Below are 19,306 nucleotides of genomic sequence, written 5' to 3' on the forward strand. Positions count from 1 at the left end.
CCCTTTCTGACAACTCCAGGTAATCGATTAGTTTTTCAACATCTGTGACTCTTGTGACCAATTCAAAGAATTTTGTTTCCATCATCATAATCGATCGATATATTACAGCGAGATCTTCCAAGTCAGCAACAACCTTCGTCAGCATCACCGAGATGTTGGAGAGTTGACGCTGAATATCTTCTCCTGACGCACCATCCAAATCGAGTCCCCGGCTCGCAGTCCCATCAGAGGCCTCAGATTGAACACGTAAGTGTCTTTTAATGTCTCCAGAGTCTGAGAATTTTGAATTCTTTGCCATGTTTACCTCAAAGAGCAAATATGTAACTGGGTGTATCGAATCTCACCAGATTATAACATGATGATAATTAAAAAACTAGCAAAGTGCGCAGAGCCAGTCGCTCTCACGTCTGCTTCTCGCATGGCATCACGTATCCCGGAAATTCAATCTCTTTTAGAAAAAGGGGCAATAGTAGAAATTCTCTCTTCTCAGAGAGAATGCAGTTTTTACAACCGTTATTTCCTAGTCTAGAAAAAGGATGGTGCCTTAAGTCCCATTCTGTATTTGAGACGTTTGAATTTCACTCTAATGAAAGGCCGATTCAGAACAAACGCACAAACAAATAATGTCACAAATACAGCCGGGGACTAGTTTGTTACAATAGATCTGAAGGGTGCTTATTTTCATATCCAAATTGTGGCAAAGCATAGGCATTTTCTCAGATTCGCTTTTGGGGGCAAAGCATACCAATTTTGCGTCCTTCCCTTCGGACTTGCTTTGGCACCACATACGTTCAAGAAATGCATGGATGCAGCTCTGACACCTTTGAGACTTCAGGGCATCCACATTTTGAATTATCTCGATGATGGTTAGTGTTAGCTCACTCAGAGAGTCTGGCTGCCCAACATCGAGATGTTGTTCTCAGCCATTTGAACAATCTAGGGCTGCAAGTCAACCTAGACAAGAGCATCCTGTTGCCAAGGCAACAGACTCTGTTTCTAGATGTGGAGCTAGACGTGGAGCTAGACTCGTGACTGATGCAGGCACGCCTATCTCCATCTTGCATTCTGACATTATGCCAGTGTATAGTGATGTTCATAGTGGGACGTGTCCTCCTTTCAAAAACATTTCACAGGCTGTTGGGGCTCATGATCGCAGCATCCACTGTCATTCCTGTGCTACCAGACTCTGTTGCCATGGAAACACAACCACTTTCTGCAGCCGGGCATTCCACTGGGACAGGTGTGTCGCTGCAAAGTGATAATGACAGACACCTCCTCCATGGGTTGGGTTTCTGTGTACGAAAGTCGTCCAGCTCAGGGAGTGTGGATGGAACTGTGGCTGAATTGGCACATAAATTGTCTGGAGATGTTAGCAGTGCTGTTAGCATTGAAGTTTTTCCTTCTGAAGATTCAGGACAGTCATGTCCTCATCTGGTCGGACAACAGGACGGTGGTGGTTTACATCAACCATCAGGGAGGTGTGTGCTCTTCTGCCATGCGCAACGTCCCCTCAGGTTTCCTCTCTCGCCTCTGGCACCGCTGGACATTGTTGAATTGGCGCATCAGTGGCGGACAGTGTGCTGTTATGCATTTTCTCCTATCAGCCTGCTGCACGCAGTTTTGCAGAGTGTTCGGGAGGATTGGATTCGGCTGCTGTTAGTGGTGCCATATTGGAGATCTCACATATTTGTTTTCGACTCTGGTCTCTCTCCTGGAAGAGTTGCCTTGGGTGGTACCAGTCAGAATGGATATGTTGCTGGCAGCGACTGGGGAGCGGCCTCCCTGGCCGGGAATGCTTGCAGTGACTGGGGAACGGCCTCCTTGGCCGGGAACGCCTGGGAACCAGGAGCCCTTCTCCTCCTCCGGGCAGCCAGGAGCACTGTCGTGGGAGCGGCCATCATGACCGAGGGCACTGGCACTGGGACGGCCAAATCTTCAGGCACTGGTTCAGGGACGGATGAGGCATCAGGCACAGGCTCTGGGATGTATGAAGCTTTAGAAACAGGCTCATTGACCATGGCAGGCATGGGTGCTGGCTCGTTGGCCATGGCAGGCATGGGCACTGACAATGGGTGCTGACAGCAGCAGGGGAACAGCCCTCATAGCCGTGGACATTGGCAGTGGCAGGGAGATGGCCTCACTGACCATGGGTACAGACAGCAGCGGGGGAACGGCCCTCATGGCTGTGGAAATAGGCAGTGGCAGGGAGACAACCTCACTGACTGTGGGTGAGGCAGGAGTGGGGGAATGGCCCTCATGGCCGTGGACATTGGCAGGGAAATTGCCTCCATGGCAGCGGAAACTGACACCGGCAGAGAAATGGGTGTCTGGCTCCTCCTCATTCCCCGGGCGGTGATAGGTTCACCACACTGCAGCGCGATTGGGTCAAACACTCGACACAGCTCCACGCCAAAATCCAGGAACGAGGCGCAACACAGGCATTCGTTGTCCCACATGGCGATTCCCCAATCAGCAGCCTCTCCGGTGATGAGCAGGATGGTTTTAGCCACCTTCACCTTCAAAAGCAAAGGGCTGTGAAATGAAGAACAGAGCACATTGGGATAAAAAGGTGAGACAGGATCCTTCAACTGAGAACGGAGCCAGTGGGAGGATGCATGACTCTGGGCGTCAAGGAGCATGGGGAGCCGCCGAAACCGATGGGGTGTGTCCTGAGGCCAGCTGGGAGCAGGTGTCGCTCGCAGCTGCAGGTTGTAATGATCAGCGTTCCCATGGAAACAATCAGGGTTCCCATGGAAATGCTGATTCAGCATCCCAGCAACACCTGAAACACATTCGGGAAAAACGTAAACACGCTTTGACAAAACAGACAAGGGACGAGGATGCAATGGTCCTCCATAGGCGAACACACAACCTGGCAAGGTGCCATGACCATGATATCACCGGAGGGCACATGGTGGCAAATTGCGCACAGCGATAACCCACCACCAGACCGTGCACCCACACAAAACACAAACATGAAACACAAGACAGGCAGGGGACGATGATATCATGGTCCTCGTCAGACAAAACCCAACCTGACCGGCGGACAGGACCATGACATCACTGGAGAGCGCAAGGCGGTTAAACTCGTAAGGCGGTCCCAAATGACCGGACCCGTGCGCTCACACAAAGGGGAACACAAAACACAAAGGCAGGCCAATACTGCCACGGTCCCGTCAGGTAGAACCTCAACCTGACAAGGTGACCGAACTGTGACATAGACAGAATGTTAGCCTTAGTCACCATTTACTTTCACTGCATGTTTTTTTCCTCCATATTTTAAAAGGAAATGGTGAGTGAGACTGTCAGTCTCAAACATTCTGTCTAACATCTTTCAGGTTCTACAAAATACAGAAAGTCACACCAGTTTGGAGCAACATAAAGGTAGGAAAATGATGACAGAATATTAACTTATACCTAAACTATCACTTTAAGGATGCTTGTCAGATTTAGACGAATCTGTCAATTAGAAGAAAAGTTTGGAAAACGTTATAATAATTATTACGGTAAATAAACGAAAACAATGTTCCACAGGCCCAATTATATATAATGCGAATAAAACTAAGCAAGATTATGCTTTATTAATGCCTACTTTCGCTACTTCATGCTTTTAAAAACCTGCATGGATTCTTAGTTCAGGGAAGTTACAGTATTTTGTCGAAATAATTTAGATCATTAGTTCTGTACACTAAACTGCAGCTTATCTCTGTGTTTGGAAGCATGTTAGGCTCATTTAAGTTCAAAGCTTGTTCTCTGCTGTCCATTAGAAAAACGTGCCACGTCTGTCAAATGTAGAAATGCTGTGGACACACAGAAATGCTGTCTGCACGTGATGGGCAGAGCAAAAGGCATTTACACATTTACAGACACCGATGTATTGCAGCAATGATATAAAAATGTATACTTATAAACTAAGGTCCTAAGAGCCCATAGATACAGAATCATCCTGAAAATGACCATCACCATGACACAGACAAGCGCACGTTATCACAAAATTGCCAAAACTTACCGCAACAGGCTTTCTTAAACTGGAGCTGTAATTTTAATCTTGAAATATACGCTTAACTTGGTGTAAAATGAAGGCATTGCGTGACGAAAGAAAGTGCTTGTTTTGAGCGCTTACTCCATCTGCAGTGATGACTTGAGTGACAGAGCATCGCTGTAAATTCCTCTGTTGTAAAATTCCTGTTATAAAAACTCTCAAATTACACATTCAATAATGCTCATTGAATTAAAACTAGTAATGTAATGGCAGGAATGTCGCCCATTTTAATGAAGTAAAAGTAAAAAATTTTAATGAGAAATTTACTTGAGTGAAAAGTACCCACAATTAAACATACTCATAAAAGTACTGCTGGCAAGTGACTATGGTATAAGCAGGAAAATTCACAGCTAGGTGTGCATTAAACGATTTGAATGCATTTTGCGGAGGCAACCACGTCTTCGCCTCCACGTCATGCATTAAAATCATTTAACGCATACCTAGCTGGGGATTATCCCTTACTGATAAAACACATCCATTTAAAACTCACGCTAGGCAAAACACACACACAATATAATTATTCATTACATCACATTGCAGTCTTTAAAGCTTTATCTTAAAATTTGCAAACAGTAATCTCATTTGCATTACAAGATAAATGAATTCTACCATTATCATCATCGGTTTAAATATAATAACCATACTATTGGAATTTTTTTTTAAATAAATGAGAAATAACTAGAAGTTCATCCACCTAGAACAGTAGTTCCACTGCAAAAATATAAATAAAAATAATTGTCAAATTTTACACAGTTTTTACAGAATAAATTAATGTCCAAATAACCCTAAATTCTAATGCAGAAAAAAAGAGATGTACATTTATTAATTGTGCTACTTGCAGTATCTTTCCAATTTGTAGATCAACCTGTGGGGATGAGAAAAGAGTATGAGATTGTTGAATGATCAGGAGATGATGTAGGGAGAGCCAGAACAGACAAGGATGATCTGGCTGACCTTGAGACAGGCCTCAAACAAGTAAAACTTAAGCACTATCCATTTACCCTTTTTACATTTGAAATGTGTAACAAACGATAGTGAGACAAACAGACCCAAGAGCAGAGGAACAGTTCAAAGTATTTATTAAGAATAATAATTAGCAGTCACTGAGTTGAGGAACGTAGAAAATCCTGACATCAGCTTCAGCAGCGGAAAGCGTGCACGTAGTAGTCGCGCAAGGGTCAATCCATGAAGAGTGTGTTTGTAAGATGAGTGTGTGCGTAGTGGAAGTCAGGAACAGATTCGTAGAATCCTCAGTTGAAGCTAGTGAGATGCAGAACAATGCCCAGCAGAGATGAACGAACTTAACTCCCGACACACGGGCAGAGATGAGGTATCTTCTGTGGAAGAATACTGGAAGGCAACCACACACCTGACACGCAGGCAACCAACAGATACACAAGACAGGACCAACTAGGCAGAGAGTGTAAGGTTAGCACTCAACATCAAACAACAATCTAGCAAAGATACTGAGAACATGACAGGCTTAAGAAGGGAGTGAATTAGAGGAGAACAGGTGTTGCTCAGCATGCTAATCAGTGGCATGATCAGCGTTCCCCCGGGAACAATCCATGTTCCCATGGAAATGCCAATCATGCATGCCGGCCGCGCCTGTGAGACATGAGGGAGAGAAAATTACAAAACATACAAAACAAACTGACAAACACAGTGACACAATAAGGGCATTCAATTCAAATGATGGGAGCTTGCCTTTAATTTTACCTATCTCTCTCCAGTCTCTCAAAATGAATTTATTCAAAACGTTGCTGAACAGTTTACTGAGAAGATCAAGAAGGAAATCCAATAATGGCATGCTGGAATGTAATGGCAGATGAGACAAGAGATGGCAAGACAGAGCAAATAGCTGTTTGCTTACGATACGTTAACTCACAGGGGAAAGTGACAAAACAGTTCCTGAGCATTTAAGACCTGAAAGTGTTTGATGCAAAGAAAAATACAATTAAAGGAACTGCTTGATTCCAACAGCTTGTGAAATCTCGCATAGGTTGCTCAATCGTATAATGGTGCATCTATGATGAGCAGAGTATCTGGTGGTGTGCAGACTCTTTTCCAAGCTAATCATGCAGATGCCATCTATATACGCTCTTACGTACACAAACTAAACCTTTTCCTGTGCTACACATGCAGGGCAGTTTGACAAGCAGCACATTTTTTAACTTCCTAGAATGTGTACACATCTTTCTCTTGTAAATCATGAGCTTTCTATTAACAGCTATGAACTTATTCAGCTTTCAAGAACTCGCTGGTCCTGTCAGCTTGCATCTGTAACCACAATGTTGGAAAACTGCAGTGCTGTCTTAGCATGTCTTGAAGAAGTGGCGATACCAGTGGCAGTACGCCTATGGATGGAGTTGTTGCTGATCTCGGAGGCTCTGAAAACCTGACAAGGCATTTGTACTTCCTTTGCTTGGATCGGATGATCAGTGAGCTCAGTTAAAGGTCTTTAGGTGTAGGAGCTGGTCCTGACTGAATGAACATAGCCAGTAACTGAAGAGTGTGTTTAACAATTATTGTGACTAATTAAAGATGCTGAAGAAAGCCTGTTGCACAAAACAAGCTCACAGGTTTCTTTATTAAGCCAGTCTAATTTGCATTGTATTGAATGAAAAGACACTGAAAAAGGTAGCATTCCAGATATGCTGACTGTATACCATCTGTAAATGTGATCGATCATTTTCTGCTCTAAGATGTCTGCATACATGGTTGAGGTGAACCATGGGTCAGGAAAGATTTAAAAAAACCTTGCCGTCTTGTCATGAAAAAAACTGGAGATGTTACAGTTTTACTGTATACCACAGTTTTAAAAACAGATACGTAACTGTCATATACTGTTGACATTTTCTCATTCACAGCATTGCCGGAATATAAGGTCAAGATTTTTTCGGATTTTAATTTTTTCAAATCCAAGCAAAAGGAATTAACGTTTTCATTGTAAATATCAGTTCAGCTAAGAAATAATCATCTAAATTTACAGCATCACAAACCTGACGTGATAAAATAAATAAATCCCTTGTTCATTCAGAGAGCACAGCACACCGAATGTCGCAGGCTGAATATCTATTTCCCCCTCTCGTATGGTGTGGTTGAAGTCCACAGTGTAAGAATAATTTGGGTATTTAAAATGTTGATGATGGTTAGCCAGTTTGTAAATTGTGTCAAAAAAAGTCTCACTCATGCAGGGAACACTCCAAACCTGGAGTACTATCTCCACGAGCATCATGCCCCGAAGTTTGAGAAGATGAATGTAAGTGAAAATACAGAAGTGTAGACTATAACTATAGGCTTATAAATGATCGACTCCTTACATAAGAAATCCAACCAGATACGGTACATTTTTACCAGATTTGTCTGACTCAGAAGGAAGTAGGCCAATGTTGTTTTTGCGTACTGTCGCATCACTTATATGTAACTTTATGAAAGACCAAATGTTATTGATTGATAAACAATTATTGCTATTTTACAACACATTAGTTCATGTTTTTCTTCCAAATATTGCTTTTATTTAAAATTGTACAGCTTGTAGAAATAATGAAAATAACATGTAAGATAGAAACATTTGCCTGGAGGCTTCTTAAAAAAAAAAAATGCTGTGCAACAGTAAGCATACAATGATATTAAAAAAAAAATTATAAACATTTATAAAAAAAAGTGCTTTAGCCATACAGAAAAAATGAACAGTGATATCAGAAAATAGAAACTACTGCCAAAAACCACCAACAAATAAACAGCAAATGAATAATCTTTTTTGATTGTAATAAATGCTCATTTCTGAAGGAAAAAGCAAAGTTACATTGTCTGTGTAGATAGGTTTTTCCCCCCAGTAGGATGGCCAGTTGTTTAGAATCAAACTAAATTACAAAAGCAACCAATGACTAAATCAAATGCACAAGTAAACGGTTGCAGGGTAGTAACTTTGTTGTCCATTTGATTCGTTTTTTGTTTTGTTTTAAAATTATTTAAAAATAACATTTAATCCAATTATTAATAATTAATATTAATATTAATAATATTGCAATGCACCTTGATAACGTGATTTGCTTCTTGACTGCTCTCTATTTTAATCTTTATTGTTCTCGAGAGACATGCAGTAGGTAGACAGCAGCCAATAACACAAAAACAGTTAACATCAAATAATGCAAAAATGATGAGCTATTTATAAAAGTAGGCCTAATAATCTACTACCGGAATAAAATCAATAAAATTGGCTACCGTGCAGATCTCTTACCTTTACACCCCTAACACAGAAAAAATGCATAAAAGACAATAACAATTACTACGAATTTGAGTGATGCCAAGACCGGCTACTCGCCATCCGAGCAGACGATAAAATTAACAGTCAGTTTAGTGGTAAGGTACGCAATTTATTTGTGTACGATTGGATAAAAAAGGCGCAGGTTATCAGTCAACTCAAGATACTGTACATTAGACCTCACATTAAGATGTGACTTTTGTCTTTACGGGATTGTCCGGGGATGTGTGTGAATGCGAGCACAGATTACGAGAAAGCTGGGGCAGTGTGAATTTACAAAATCTCATAGTGCCAGAACAGTTCCCAGAATGACTTTTCCGGGATTCTTTCGGGGATCTCTGTGGGAAAGGGGCTTAAGATGATTGGGTGGGCCTGAATGTCCAATGTATGGCTCGGCCCACTTGTGTCTACACCAGTGCCCTCCAGATCTTTCACAGATGAAGTATGAGCTGGAACGTGACCAAAAGCTATTAAGATATATTATATTAGATCTGCTAAAAGATAATTTTGTCATCTTCTAAAAGTCACTTAGCATATAGATGACCTCACAGTTAACAAACTTGAACAAGAAACCACTCAAATTCCAATTTCATGGAGCAGTAATAACAAAGAAGAGTTCCTGAACGCAAAACAGGCAGCATGTTTTACAGACAGGGTTCTTAAAACACTCAAAATAACTTCTAAAAGAGAATTTTTAATTTCAATATCCCTGCAGACTCCCTTTGCTTTAATTATTATTATTTTTTATTTTTTTGTTATTTATGATTAGTATGAAATGCATTGTGTGCAAATTTAAAATGATCCATTTAATACATTGCCTATGAGGTCATACTGTATATCATCATTTTTGAGCACACTATCTGCACAGTTAACAGGAAGTGAGACTGCGGCAGTGTGGATGAGACAACTGCAAGGGAAATTTAAACTGCTGTGCCCCCTGATAACGAGACAAACTTTAGGACAAGACTATATTAAACTAACACAGACAGATTTCATGAACTGATGTGCACAAAGCTGGTACCCATCCCAAATATAGAAAATTGACAAATGAGCTTACCATAAAAGGGAGAGATACTATGGCATACTATGCTGTAAAATTTTCACATATTTCCTCCAGCAATTAAATCTTTGTCATTGTGAATGCACCTTGAGTCTTATGACAAGTACAGCTCAATATTAATCATCCATATTTGTATTTAAATGTGTGATGTTTGGCATCTCCATTCTGGTCGAGGTGTCTGTCAGAGATGGCCCATGAGGAACGGACCTCTGCATCAACATTGCCGCGAGTTTCTTCCTAAAGACTCGACACAGGAACACATAAATTAGTGGGTCCAGGCAGATGTTAGCTGAGGACAACCAGAGAGTGGTCTCCTTGGCAAAATACAGCTGGTTTTGGGTCCAGCACTGGGCTAAAGTGTTTCGGGTCTGACTGAGGGTGTACGGGATTCGGGCCAGATGGAAGGGAGCAAAACACACGAAGAAAACGCCCACAACCACAAACACCTGTGGAGGAGGGAGTTAAGCACAAATTAACATGTTGTACACTAAAGCCATCTGTAGAATTACACTTTCTTGTATGCTTTGATATGAAAGTTTCTACTAAGAAAATAAATGTAAGAAACATTGCAAATTTTCAGCACTGTTCTTATATTACAAGAGCAATGTAATTTATGTAAAACAATGCTTTACTTTTATCTCTTCACTTTATAACTGCTTTCAAACAGTCACAAAAATAGAAGCTGATTAAAAATACATTTTTGTGGTACATTTTAGTTAGGGTGATGATGTGTAATTTGAAAAACCTTTATTTTGGCGCATAGCACAGTGTTGCTCTGTTCAACCTCAGTGCTGTTTATAATGTCGGGGCTGTCTACTGTTTGAGAGGTTTCACTTACTCCATAGTGCTTTAAACTAAAAAATTCTCTGTAGAATTAAAATGGGTTCCATCAGTTTTGTGGTCTGCGCTGCAATAACGAGGGAAGCCAGGTTGACGCGTGTGCACTCCAGAGATACTGTAGGTTAGAGCAGATCATATCATTGGTGCAAGTGGTTCTGTGATGGCTTGTGCCAAACTCACGACGAAACCAGGCTTCAATCGCGATGCAAAAATATTGCATTGCAAATGAGAAGTATATTTAGTGCGTATGATGCGTAGAACTCAAGATTATCAATAATTTGTCTAGGCTACCCAAGATTTCACTTGGGCGGCCACCAAAAAATATTTTCAATGGACCCACCAGTTGAGAAACACTGGTTCTCATGACTATTGCACTGTATTCCAATTCTTCTATAGTCATTCCATAGCTTTGTGAGAGGAACAGACCCAAATGTAAGTTTTTATTCAAAATAATCTATCCTATGACTTTAGAAAGTATACAGAACACAAGTCATACTTCTTTTTTGGAGCTTAAAAGATGAAAATGAAAGAATTGTATTCCTTTAAAAGCTTGCTTATAAACTACTTTAACAGGCTTAAAGGTGCAGTGAAGTAGAGGTCTTCATGGGTCCAAAAATTCATGCCCGAACCCAAAGAGACTTGGAAATGTACTAGCCGAACCTGAACCTGACCCATCTATTATTTGAAAGCTTGGACCCATCCCCATGCAGAACCGAGAAATGCCGGACCCAATTTCACAGCTGATTGCTATTAACAAGTTAATGTACAAGTTGTGATAACAAAACTTTGTGTCTTACCTAATGTAACGTTAGTAGCCTTCTTCCCTGTGCCTTGTTGTGACACATATAATCCATCCTCCTTGCCAAGAGAGTTGGTAAAATACATCCAGGTTTTCTGTGATTCCTCTCTTGCTGATTGAAACAGCATAGCTAATCCACTCATTATTTCAGCTTCAAAAGTCCACTTGCTGTCACGGGGACGGATGACGTGACTTGTTTAGAATCAGCTTTGCATTTTTTTTTGTATCTTGCATAAGATAACTTCAACTGTTTGCCTTTTTGACAATAATAACGAATGCTGGTTCATTGCCACAGCTGCTAACGTTAGCATTACTAATTTGCTATAATGTGCCTTAACTCTGCTCTGCCTCTAATGTCACTCAGCTCATTGTGGCTCTGCTCCATTTTTCACTTCCCGGCCTGCAATTTCCCTAATTTTAATCCTAATTTTACAATGTTGCAAGTTACAGCACACCATCATCATCAGCATTGTCTGATCATGGCTGGGTCTTCTCGGATCGACGGGTATTACACATAATGTTAAACAGACCCGGGACCCACAGCCATAGAATGGGACCCGACCTAGACCTGGCTGACCATATAAAACATGGATCCGAACCCGTGCGGGTCTCTGGTCGGGTCTCGGGTCCTCGGGTCCTCGGGTTAGGGTGGACCCATGAAGACCTCTTCAGTGAAGTGATATTTTTATAAAATGTCATGCAGAAAATGTCCTTAGTACCTAACAGATATTAATGAAATAGGTGCTATGAAATATCACACCTGTCTCTGTAACAGCCCTAGGCTTGGTTAACATAACTGCTCCAACACCATGGTCTCCAACTGAGCCTTTATGTGTCTTTGAAGTGCTGGGTTTTGGAAAGAGGGGGTGTGGCTAATTCAAAAGCTAAGCCTGGTGGAAGTTCCACAATGGCTAAAATCGCTTTCAGCACTTTAAGAATGGACTTCCAACCATGCCATGTGATAGGGGAAAGAATCAAAGCATTGATAAACAGTATTTCTGCCTCTGTGGTTCCTCTATTTCTCTTTAATGAATCTTAAATTGCCCCAGTCTTGTGTCATTGTACATATACTCCTGGTTCAATGTAAGCACACTTACTGTACAATTATTGTGTGGTTGTCCTAAACACGATTATTACACATTATCAACATCAGCATAAAGTAATTCAGTGTTTATGATCTCTATGGAATTGTGTAAAATGGCAAAGACTTTAAAGTGCACTGTACCTTAGATGTGGTCTGTTTACTGGCTGTGTCACTGCTGCTCCGTGATGCGCGGTATGACTCAATCACTTTCCTGCTGATGAAGGTGTAGCACACAACCATAAGTGCCAAAGTACCCCAAAACACCACCTGGCAGAAGTAGTTAAAGCCTTCATGCCACAAGAGTCCCACCTTCCCTTTCATCCTGGCACACCGCAGCCTTTCACTGGCGGGAATCCGCTGAATCTGGTTACTCAGAATTACGTTCGGCAGAGCCAACGACAACATAACCACCCAGATAACTGCACACACAACCTGACCAAACCCGACCCTCTGCAGAGCGCATTTCCCGAACGGATGCACGATCTTCAGGTAGCGATCCAAGCTGATGAATCCCAGCAGAAGAATGCTGATGTACATAGTGGTGTAAAACAGCACTGCTGAGTAGCGGCAATAAAAAGCACGTAGGTGCCAGGAGCCCAACCCTGCATCAGTGAGCACCTTCACGGGCACAGTCAGGGTCATGAGCAGGTCAGCCACAACAACATTCTTCAGGTACACCACAAACGTTGAACTGCTGCGGATTTGGAAGAAGATCCAGGCAGCCAGACTGTTCAACACAAGAGCGAGCAGGAACAGAGCCGCATACAGGCAAGGAAAGAGAATGGACGTCACGCTTGTGTCGCGCTCACACCTGACTGAAGTGTTCACTTGACTCGCGTTCATCATGATGTCTAGAGGAAGAACATCAATACAGCTTTAAAACACATGGCCAGTTTGTCCACATTCAGTGGAGCTGCTATAAATAACAATTATATTATAACAGATTGACTATTTGCACTAGGTGTAAATAGCACCTGCCATACAATGCGGCTATTTGCACTCCAATATTCTGTTATTGAAACAGAGAAGTTAAACCCCTAGTGTCGCTGCAGTGACGTAGGGTGTAACGATGATGTGGATTTGCTTTTCTCATGTAGATGACCCTGGTTCAATTCCGCCTTTTATCTCACTTTTTCGCCATCCTGTTTCCTGTCTCCACTCTTAATATTTCCTTTAATACTACTTATAATAATAAATTAAATTAATATAAATGTTGGTTTTCTCACAGTGATTTGTTCACAGTGAAGGTAAGGATTTGAGAGAAAGATTTGATCTGGGTAAAATTAACCATGGTTTTACTATAGTAATATTGTAGTAACCATGTTCTTTGGTGGAAGCCTTAGATGTAATGCAGTTACCCATAGTGTTACTACAATAATATGGTGTTAATACAGTAACCATGTTTAATTCTGTGGATGATTTTATTACAAAATACCATGGTGATTATATGGTTACTGTAGTAAAACCAGGATAACATTTTTGTAAGGGAAGGTTAGGTTTAGGGGTGGGACTCTAAAAACCACAATAAACACGCTGCAGTGATGCCACTTTACTGTATGTAGGTATTTAGATACTAGTACTTAGTGCAAATAGCCTCTGCAATATTATAATGGTATCTTTTATGCTCACTGTGGTAATTCCTAGGGAGTGACAAGACACAGATGAACAAAAGAAAACTTAATTCTGAAATCTTCAAAGAATGTCTCGAGCAATTCAAAAAGTACTGATTCATGAGACTTGGGACAAAACAGACCATCAGAGTGAGTTTATGCATCATATGTTTAAGTATTTATTTTGATAAAATCTGCTCAACGTGTTCAGAGGTATTTTGGTAGTTATGGTTAGGTGAAACCTGCTTCTTTTTCTCACAAAATGTGCACTTCTCCTTTCTGTCTTTCAGTATGTGTTAATACCATCAGATGGTAAATGTACTGAGACTACAGGATGGTTTAAAAACCTATTTTCAGCTCCATCAAATGAATTGTCATCACGGTCAGAAAGATGATCTGATGGTGTTGACATCTAGTGCTGACAAAATAATTGTATATTATTTTTCATATCGCACATGCATTAAATGCAGTAGCCTTTTTACTGATGTTGCTAGCTACTAACAGACTTACTTAAAATAAGGAACATTGTATAAAAATCCCAAACAATTTCTTTACCATTTGGATGGAGTTGTCATACTGTACAGTATCATGGTACTGTAAAAGATGTCATAATTTTGATAAAATAAGGAGTAAATCAAGTGAAATGGTAATTTGTGCCAGGAACATTCTAGTGATCATCTCAGATAAATTTTAAAGTGGAAATGTTGCTATTTTCAAAACTAATGGCAGATAAAACACTGGGGGCATGTTTTATCCCATGTCTAAATAATCAGTAAAACAGCAGTAGTAAATGATGTTGCTGGAGAGTTTTGAATTATATTAATTTGGACACACATTTATGTATTTTGAGAATTGAGCGCAGACAAATACAAACACACAGATACAAATTATACCACAATTTTATATATTAAGGATCAAACACTCACCAGGTCCTTTTCTAAGGGAGAAGAGTTTTTGAGACTGGAGAGCAACATAAACAGGAATTAATAAATGTCTTGCCTTCCGGCAGCTGTATCCACAGTGAAGTGTTCTCTCTTTCTCTTTCTCCCTCTCTCTCTCTCTCTCTCTCTCTCTCTCTCTCTCTCTCTCTTTCTCACACACACACACATACATGAAGTCTGCTATGACAATCTTGCTTTCTGTTCTACTGCGGTGTCTCTGAGGAATGTTCTGTCCATCATATGCTGTGGAACATTTGTTATTAACTCTTGGAAAATAATTTCAGGCATATTCCAAATACTATGTGATTCATTTCACACTGGGGTTAATTGACGGACGACTGTGTTCTTCCTGGTGAAATACAAGGTTGCCATTTTTCTTGCTGTAAGGGTCAATGACTGTGAATTACAAAAAACAGACATTTCTGTATAGATTGCTACACGCCTGTAAATAAGGTTTCAGTCATTGACCCAGAGAGGATGTGCACTGCTTCAGTTTGTTCCCCAAAATGTCCTAATCATTAAAATCACTTGCTGAGTAATTACATTCACTTCACTTTCCTCATAATCACAGTTTTTAAATAAAACGTAGAATACAAAATGTACCTGTTTCACATTCATTCACCATGTTTGGGTTTACTGGATTTGATATGTCATTATTTGTATTATGGTCATTTATTCTTACTGCATTCTTATTGCACTTGTTGTTCTTGAACTCCACCTACTGTAAAAAATACAATATTTTGTGAACATTTTATATTTATGGCAACTATTTATGATTCACAAAAATGCTCACTTGCCTACATCTTTTACTCTTATTAAATACAGCATGCATTATAAACTTATAGTGTGGTTTATTAACATTTCGTTTCGGTATTTACAAGAATATTCCAATTAGCTTAGAACTGCTTTACTTGCTGCTCTCGGTATCGCTATCCATCTGACCAGTGAGTGTCCATGTTGCAGGTGTGTCTGACTTTTTGTGCTTCAGGCCCTCTCTGTTTCATGCAATCTCCTCCCTCTCCTCACCCCTCTATCCTCCCACCTTATCATGGCTTACCAAGCCCCTTTTCAGAGCTCTTTTCAGAGGCGTTTGTGAAATGGGGGGGTTTCATGACCCTTTGATTGCTCATGTTTACATGCACACCAATATGCTGAATACTTCCGAAAAGCTGCTTATTTCAAAAATCAGACAAAGCAAGAAATCTGCGTTTATATTTCATTTGAAATAATATTGTAATTCTCTGCTTTTGACGTCAAACCGTGAAGAGGCATTTGCACAACATTTACTCTGGATAAGCTGGTAAGAAGGCCGGTTTAGCAATGCGAAATGAGTTTAATGGGCAAAAATCTACACGTGTCGATCGGTTTATTCTTAAGTGGTTTATAACCTTACACTGATAAAAATCTTCTGCTCATGTATCTAAACCAGTCGTTTGCCTCCTGATTCACAAGATTATTTTCAACAAATGGAACATTTTCAGACATATTTATGGGCTAAAAGCATCATAAAAATAAAAATGAAAATAAAAAAAAATATTAAATGGCTATGGTTAAATTAATCTTAACTTTTTATAACTTTTTATTTATTGTTGTTTATTTTTTATTGTTTGGTCATTTATATTTTCACTTAGTTGCAATTGGTAAAAACACTATTGACTGTCTGTATTAGAAGAATAAAGCTCCATTCATTGCATTCATCCATAGAATGTCTATGCACAGTATTGAGGTGCCATCTGAAGACATTTTATGAATGGGAAGAAAAAGGACATCCTGGTATCAAAAATTGATTCTCCATTTCATAACCCCTTTAAAGTTTCTGTGAGCGATTTCACTGTTCTGTATGATTTGTCTGTAATCACATACATAGATATAATAAAAAATTATGCATAGAAAAGAAATTGTCAGCAGTCTGAGTGAGTTGAAGAGGGGGAAAAGCAGCTAGCTTCACGTCAATGCCGATGCCTCTGCTGTCGCAATAAAAAGTTGAAAAAGCCTAAATCATAAAATATGACCAGAATTACAAACTAAATAACAGATTTATGTATTGCTGGAATTTGCCAAAGCAGTTATTGTTCAAAAATTTTAATTTGTTGTTTGTTTCAGCAGCTATAAGGCCCAAAACACATCTAAGCTGCCACATTAATTAACTTTAAATAATTTTTTTGTTGTTGTAAGATAAAACATGAAATTATTCAGTCTCACTCTTACTGGTAAATAAAAATATCCTGACTGGCCTTTTACTTCAAACTTCAAACTTCAAAAATAATTTATGCAATAAATGATCTTTAATGCTGAATACTACTGTATGTTACAGAAAATTTAGATTCTATAAATTGATTTTTTTTTCTTCAGAAGACTAAAGACACAATATTGTTCAAGTTTGTCTTTACCTTTGCAGAAAACCAATCATGAATGTCAAGGTGAGAGTTCACGTTTTATTTTATTTCTTCTAATCCAGATGACCACTTGTGTGCAAGTATGTCATCCCTCCACGAACAAAAGGTTCATTACATCACAGCACCGCCTGCTGGACTGAAATACTAAACCATTGTGCTTCAGTGTGAATACTGTATTGCACAAATTTAAATGTAATTCTAATCATGACCATTCGTTTTGTGTTTACTCACTTGTATTTCTAGATATGACCAATGCATCATTCAACATATGTTTCATTGGTGTGTAAGATATGTACAGTATTTTGAGTACATTTTTATGTACACTGTTGTAGAGCCGAGGAGGGCGGGGCCGGGCTGGAATGACGCACACCCGGTCCCCAATCAGCCTGATGGGGCGCGCGAGGGATAAAGGCGGCCGGGGACGACAGTTCGAGAGAGAGAGAATGACAAGCAGCTGTACTGTGTGTTTATAGTTGTGTGTTTTGTTTAAGTTGTTATTATTTATATTCTTAAGCCGGTTCTCGCCTCCTCCTTTCCACTGAACCCCCTTACACTGGTGCCGAAACCCGGGAAGAAGGAGGGATTCCCATCGCAGAGTCCTCGACACTGCCGTCCACCCAGGGGAGCGCCGCTGCCATCCGACGGGGGACGGAGTAGCCCGACCACCCGGATGCGGGGAACGGCCGCCGTCCACGAGGCGAGTGGGGACGGGACTCCCCGACGCCTGGAGTGAGGGAGCCGCTGCCGGGGGCGGAGGAGTGCCCTGCCGTCCCCTGGGAACGCGGAGGGGTCGAGAGAAGACCGCCGTCCGTGGGGGGAGGAGGGAAGTGACTCCCCGACCACCTGGAGTGGTAGGGCCGCTGCCAGGGGCAGAGGAGTGTCCCCACGGGATGCCGGGAACGCGGAGGGGTGTTCTGTCCGCTGGGGGTCGGAGGTCTGACTCCGGTCCACCCGGGGAGGAGCGGCTGCCGTCCTCCTGAGAGGGTGGAGGAGTGATTGAGGACCACGCGACGGCGCATCAGAGAACCGGTGAGGTTTTTTTTCTCTTTCTCCTCTCTCTCTCTCTGTCGCTCTGTGTTGGCCTTTCCCTCGCCATTTTGTTTTGTTGTTTTTCCCCTCCTGTCTCCTCCCAGGTCGAGGAAGGCGGGGATGACCCGCCTGCAGTCGGGGCGCAAGTCATGCCGGGGGCTTCCCGGCCTGAGGCAACGCCGGGACGAGTGTAGAGCCGAGGAGTGACGCACGCCGGTCCCCAATCAGCCTGATGGGGCGCGCGAGGGATAAAGGCGGCCGGGGATGACAGTTTGAGAGAGAGAGAATGACAGGCAGCTGTACTGTGTGTTTATAGTTGTGGGTTTTAAGTTGTTTATTAAATTATTATTTATATTCTTAAGCCGGTTCTCGCCTCCTCCTTTCCACTGAACCCCCTTACAACTGTATATGAGAGCATGTAGCCTATTCACAGGCTCACTTACATATGAGTAATACAACAACACATGCGATCCATGTCCTGATGTCATGACCCCTTTAAGCCAGAATCGGCCCGAAACTATAGTGGACAGCGCGCCAGAGCTGGCTCGTGTTAATTTTGGCACGTAACCATATACGGTTCATAAATGTTACCTTTTAAATTTGATATTCAGCCTAAATGTTCACTTGCATTTTATTTATAGTTTATAATACATAAATAATAAATTTTTACAACTATATACTGTTATTATAATAAATGTCCAAGAACTCACTTGAATGCATGAAGAACATTTATTTACAACATTACATAAACAGCAATTATTTAATAAGTATAGTTTTAAACATGTACAACATTTTACAAAAATATAAGTGTAAAATACATGTGCATGAAAAAATTAAAAATTAAAAATTAAAAATCTTACAAACAAAAAAATATGCATGACAAGGCAATTTTACAACTCACATTGTTGTAATTAAGTAATCTTTAGTTTGAGAAATAATTAAATAATTCACTGAATTGAGTAGTAGGTCTAAACAAAACAATGTTTTAAACAATACAGTTTGGTACAGAACTATTTTCTTTGGCATTAATTGACCTTATTATTTTATACTGAGGAACCTTAAATATATTTCAATAATTTAAACCATTTGTTTGAATCAAACTTATCAGGAATACGTTTTTAAAATAAATTACTGTGTTGGCTTATGTTCATTTTATCCTTCCAAGTTAGGACATGATTAATATCAGTGGGTTTATTTTAGCCACATTGAGTAAAAATTAATTAAAAAATATACAACTA

At 40.6% G+C, this 19,306-nt stretch overlaps 1 protein-coding gene and 1 pseudogene across 1 annotated transcript; both read right to left on the reverse strand.

Moving 5' to 3' along the window:
• Positions 1-19,306, reverse strand: part of LOC127421791 (E3 ubiquitin/ISG15 ligase TRIM25-like) — a 486,145-nt pseudogene that overhangs the window by 63,148 nt on the left and 403,691 nt on the right.
• p2ry13 (purinergic receptor P2Y13) lies at positions 7,531-14,860 on the reverse strand. Its single transcript, XM_051665207.1, has 3 exons — positions 14,629-14,860; positions 12,234-12,943; positions 7,531-9,815 (listed from the first exon to the last, which is right to left on the reverse strand). Exons 1-3 carry the CDS (start codon positions 14,813-14,815, stop codon positions 9,486-9,488), a joined length of 1,227 nt encoding a protein of 408 aa, XP_051521167.1. The 5' UTR covers positions 14,816-14,860; the 3' UTR covers positions 7,531-9,485.

Source organism: Myxocyprinus asiaticus, chromosome 31 (assembly GCF_019703515.2).
Source record: "Myxocyprinus asiaticus isolate MX2 ecotype Aquarium Trade chromosome 31, UBuf_Myxa_2, whole genome shotgun sequence".
NCBI lineage: Eukaryota > Metazoa > Chordata > Actinopteri > Cypriniformes > Catostomidae > Myxocyprinus > Myxocyprinus asiaticus.

What these genes read in the sequence shown, in the direction of transcription:
- p2ry13 (XM_051665207.1), bottom strand. Translation starts at nt 14,815, where the DNA reads ATGTATGTGTGTGTGTGTGAGAAAGAGAGAGAGAGAGAGAGAGAGAGA. An exon ending in CTCCCTTAGAAAAGGACCTG is followed by an intron (nt 12,944 to 14,628) that starts GTGAGTGTTTGA and finishes TTCTTCCTCTAG; the next exon opens with ACATCATGATGAACGCGAGT. An exon ending in GTAAACAGACCACATCTAAG is followed by an intron (nt 9,816 to 12,233) that starts GTACAGTGCACT and finishes CCTCCTCCACAG; the next exon opens with GTGTTTGTGGTTGTGGGCGT.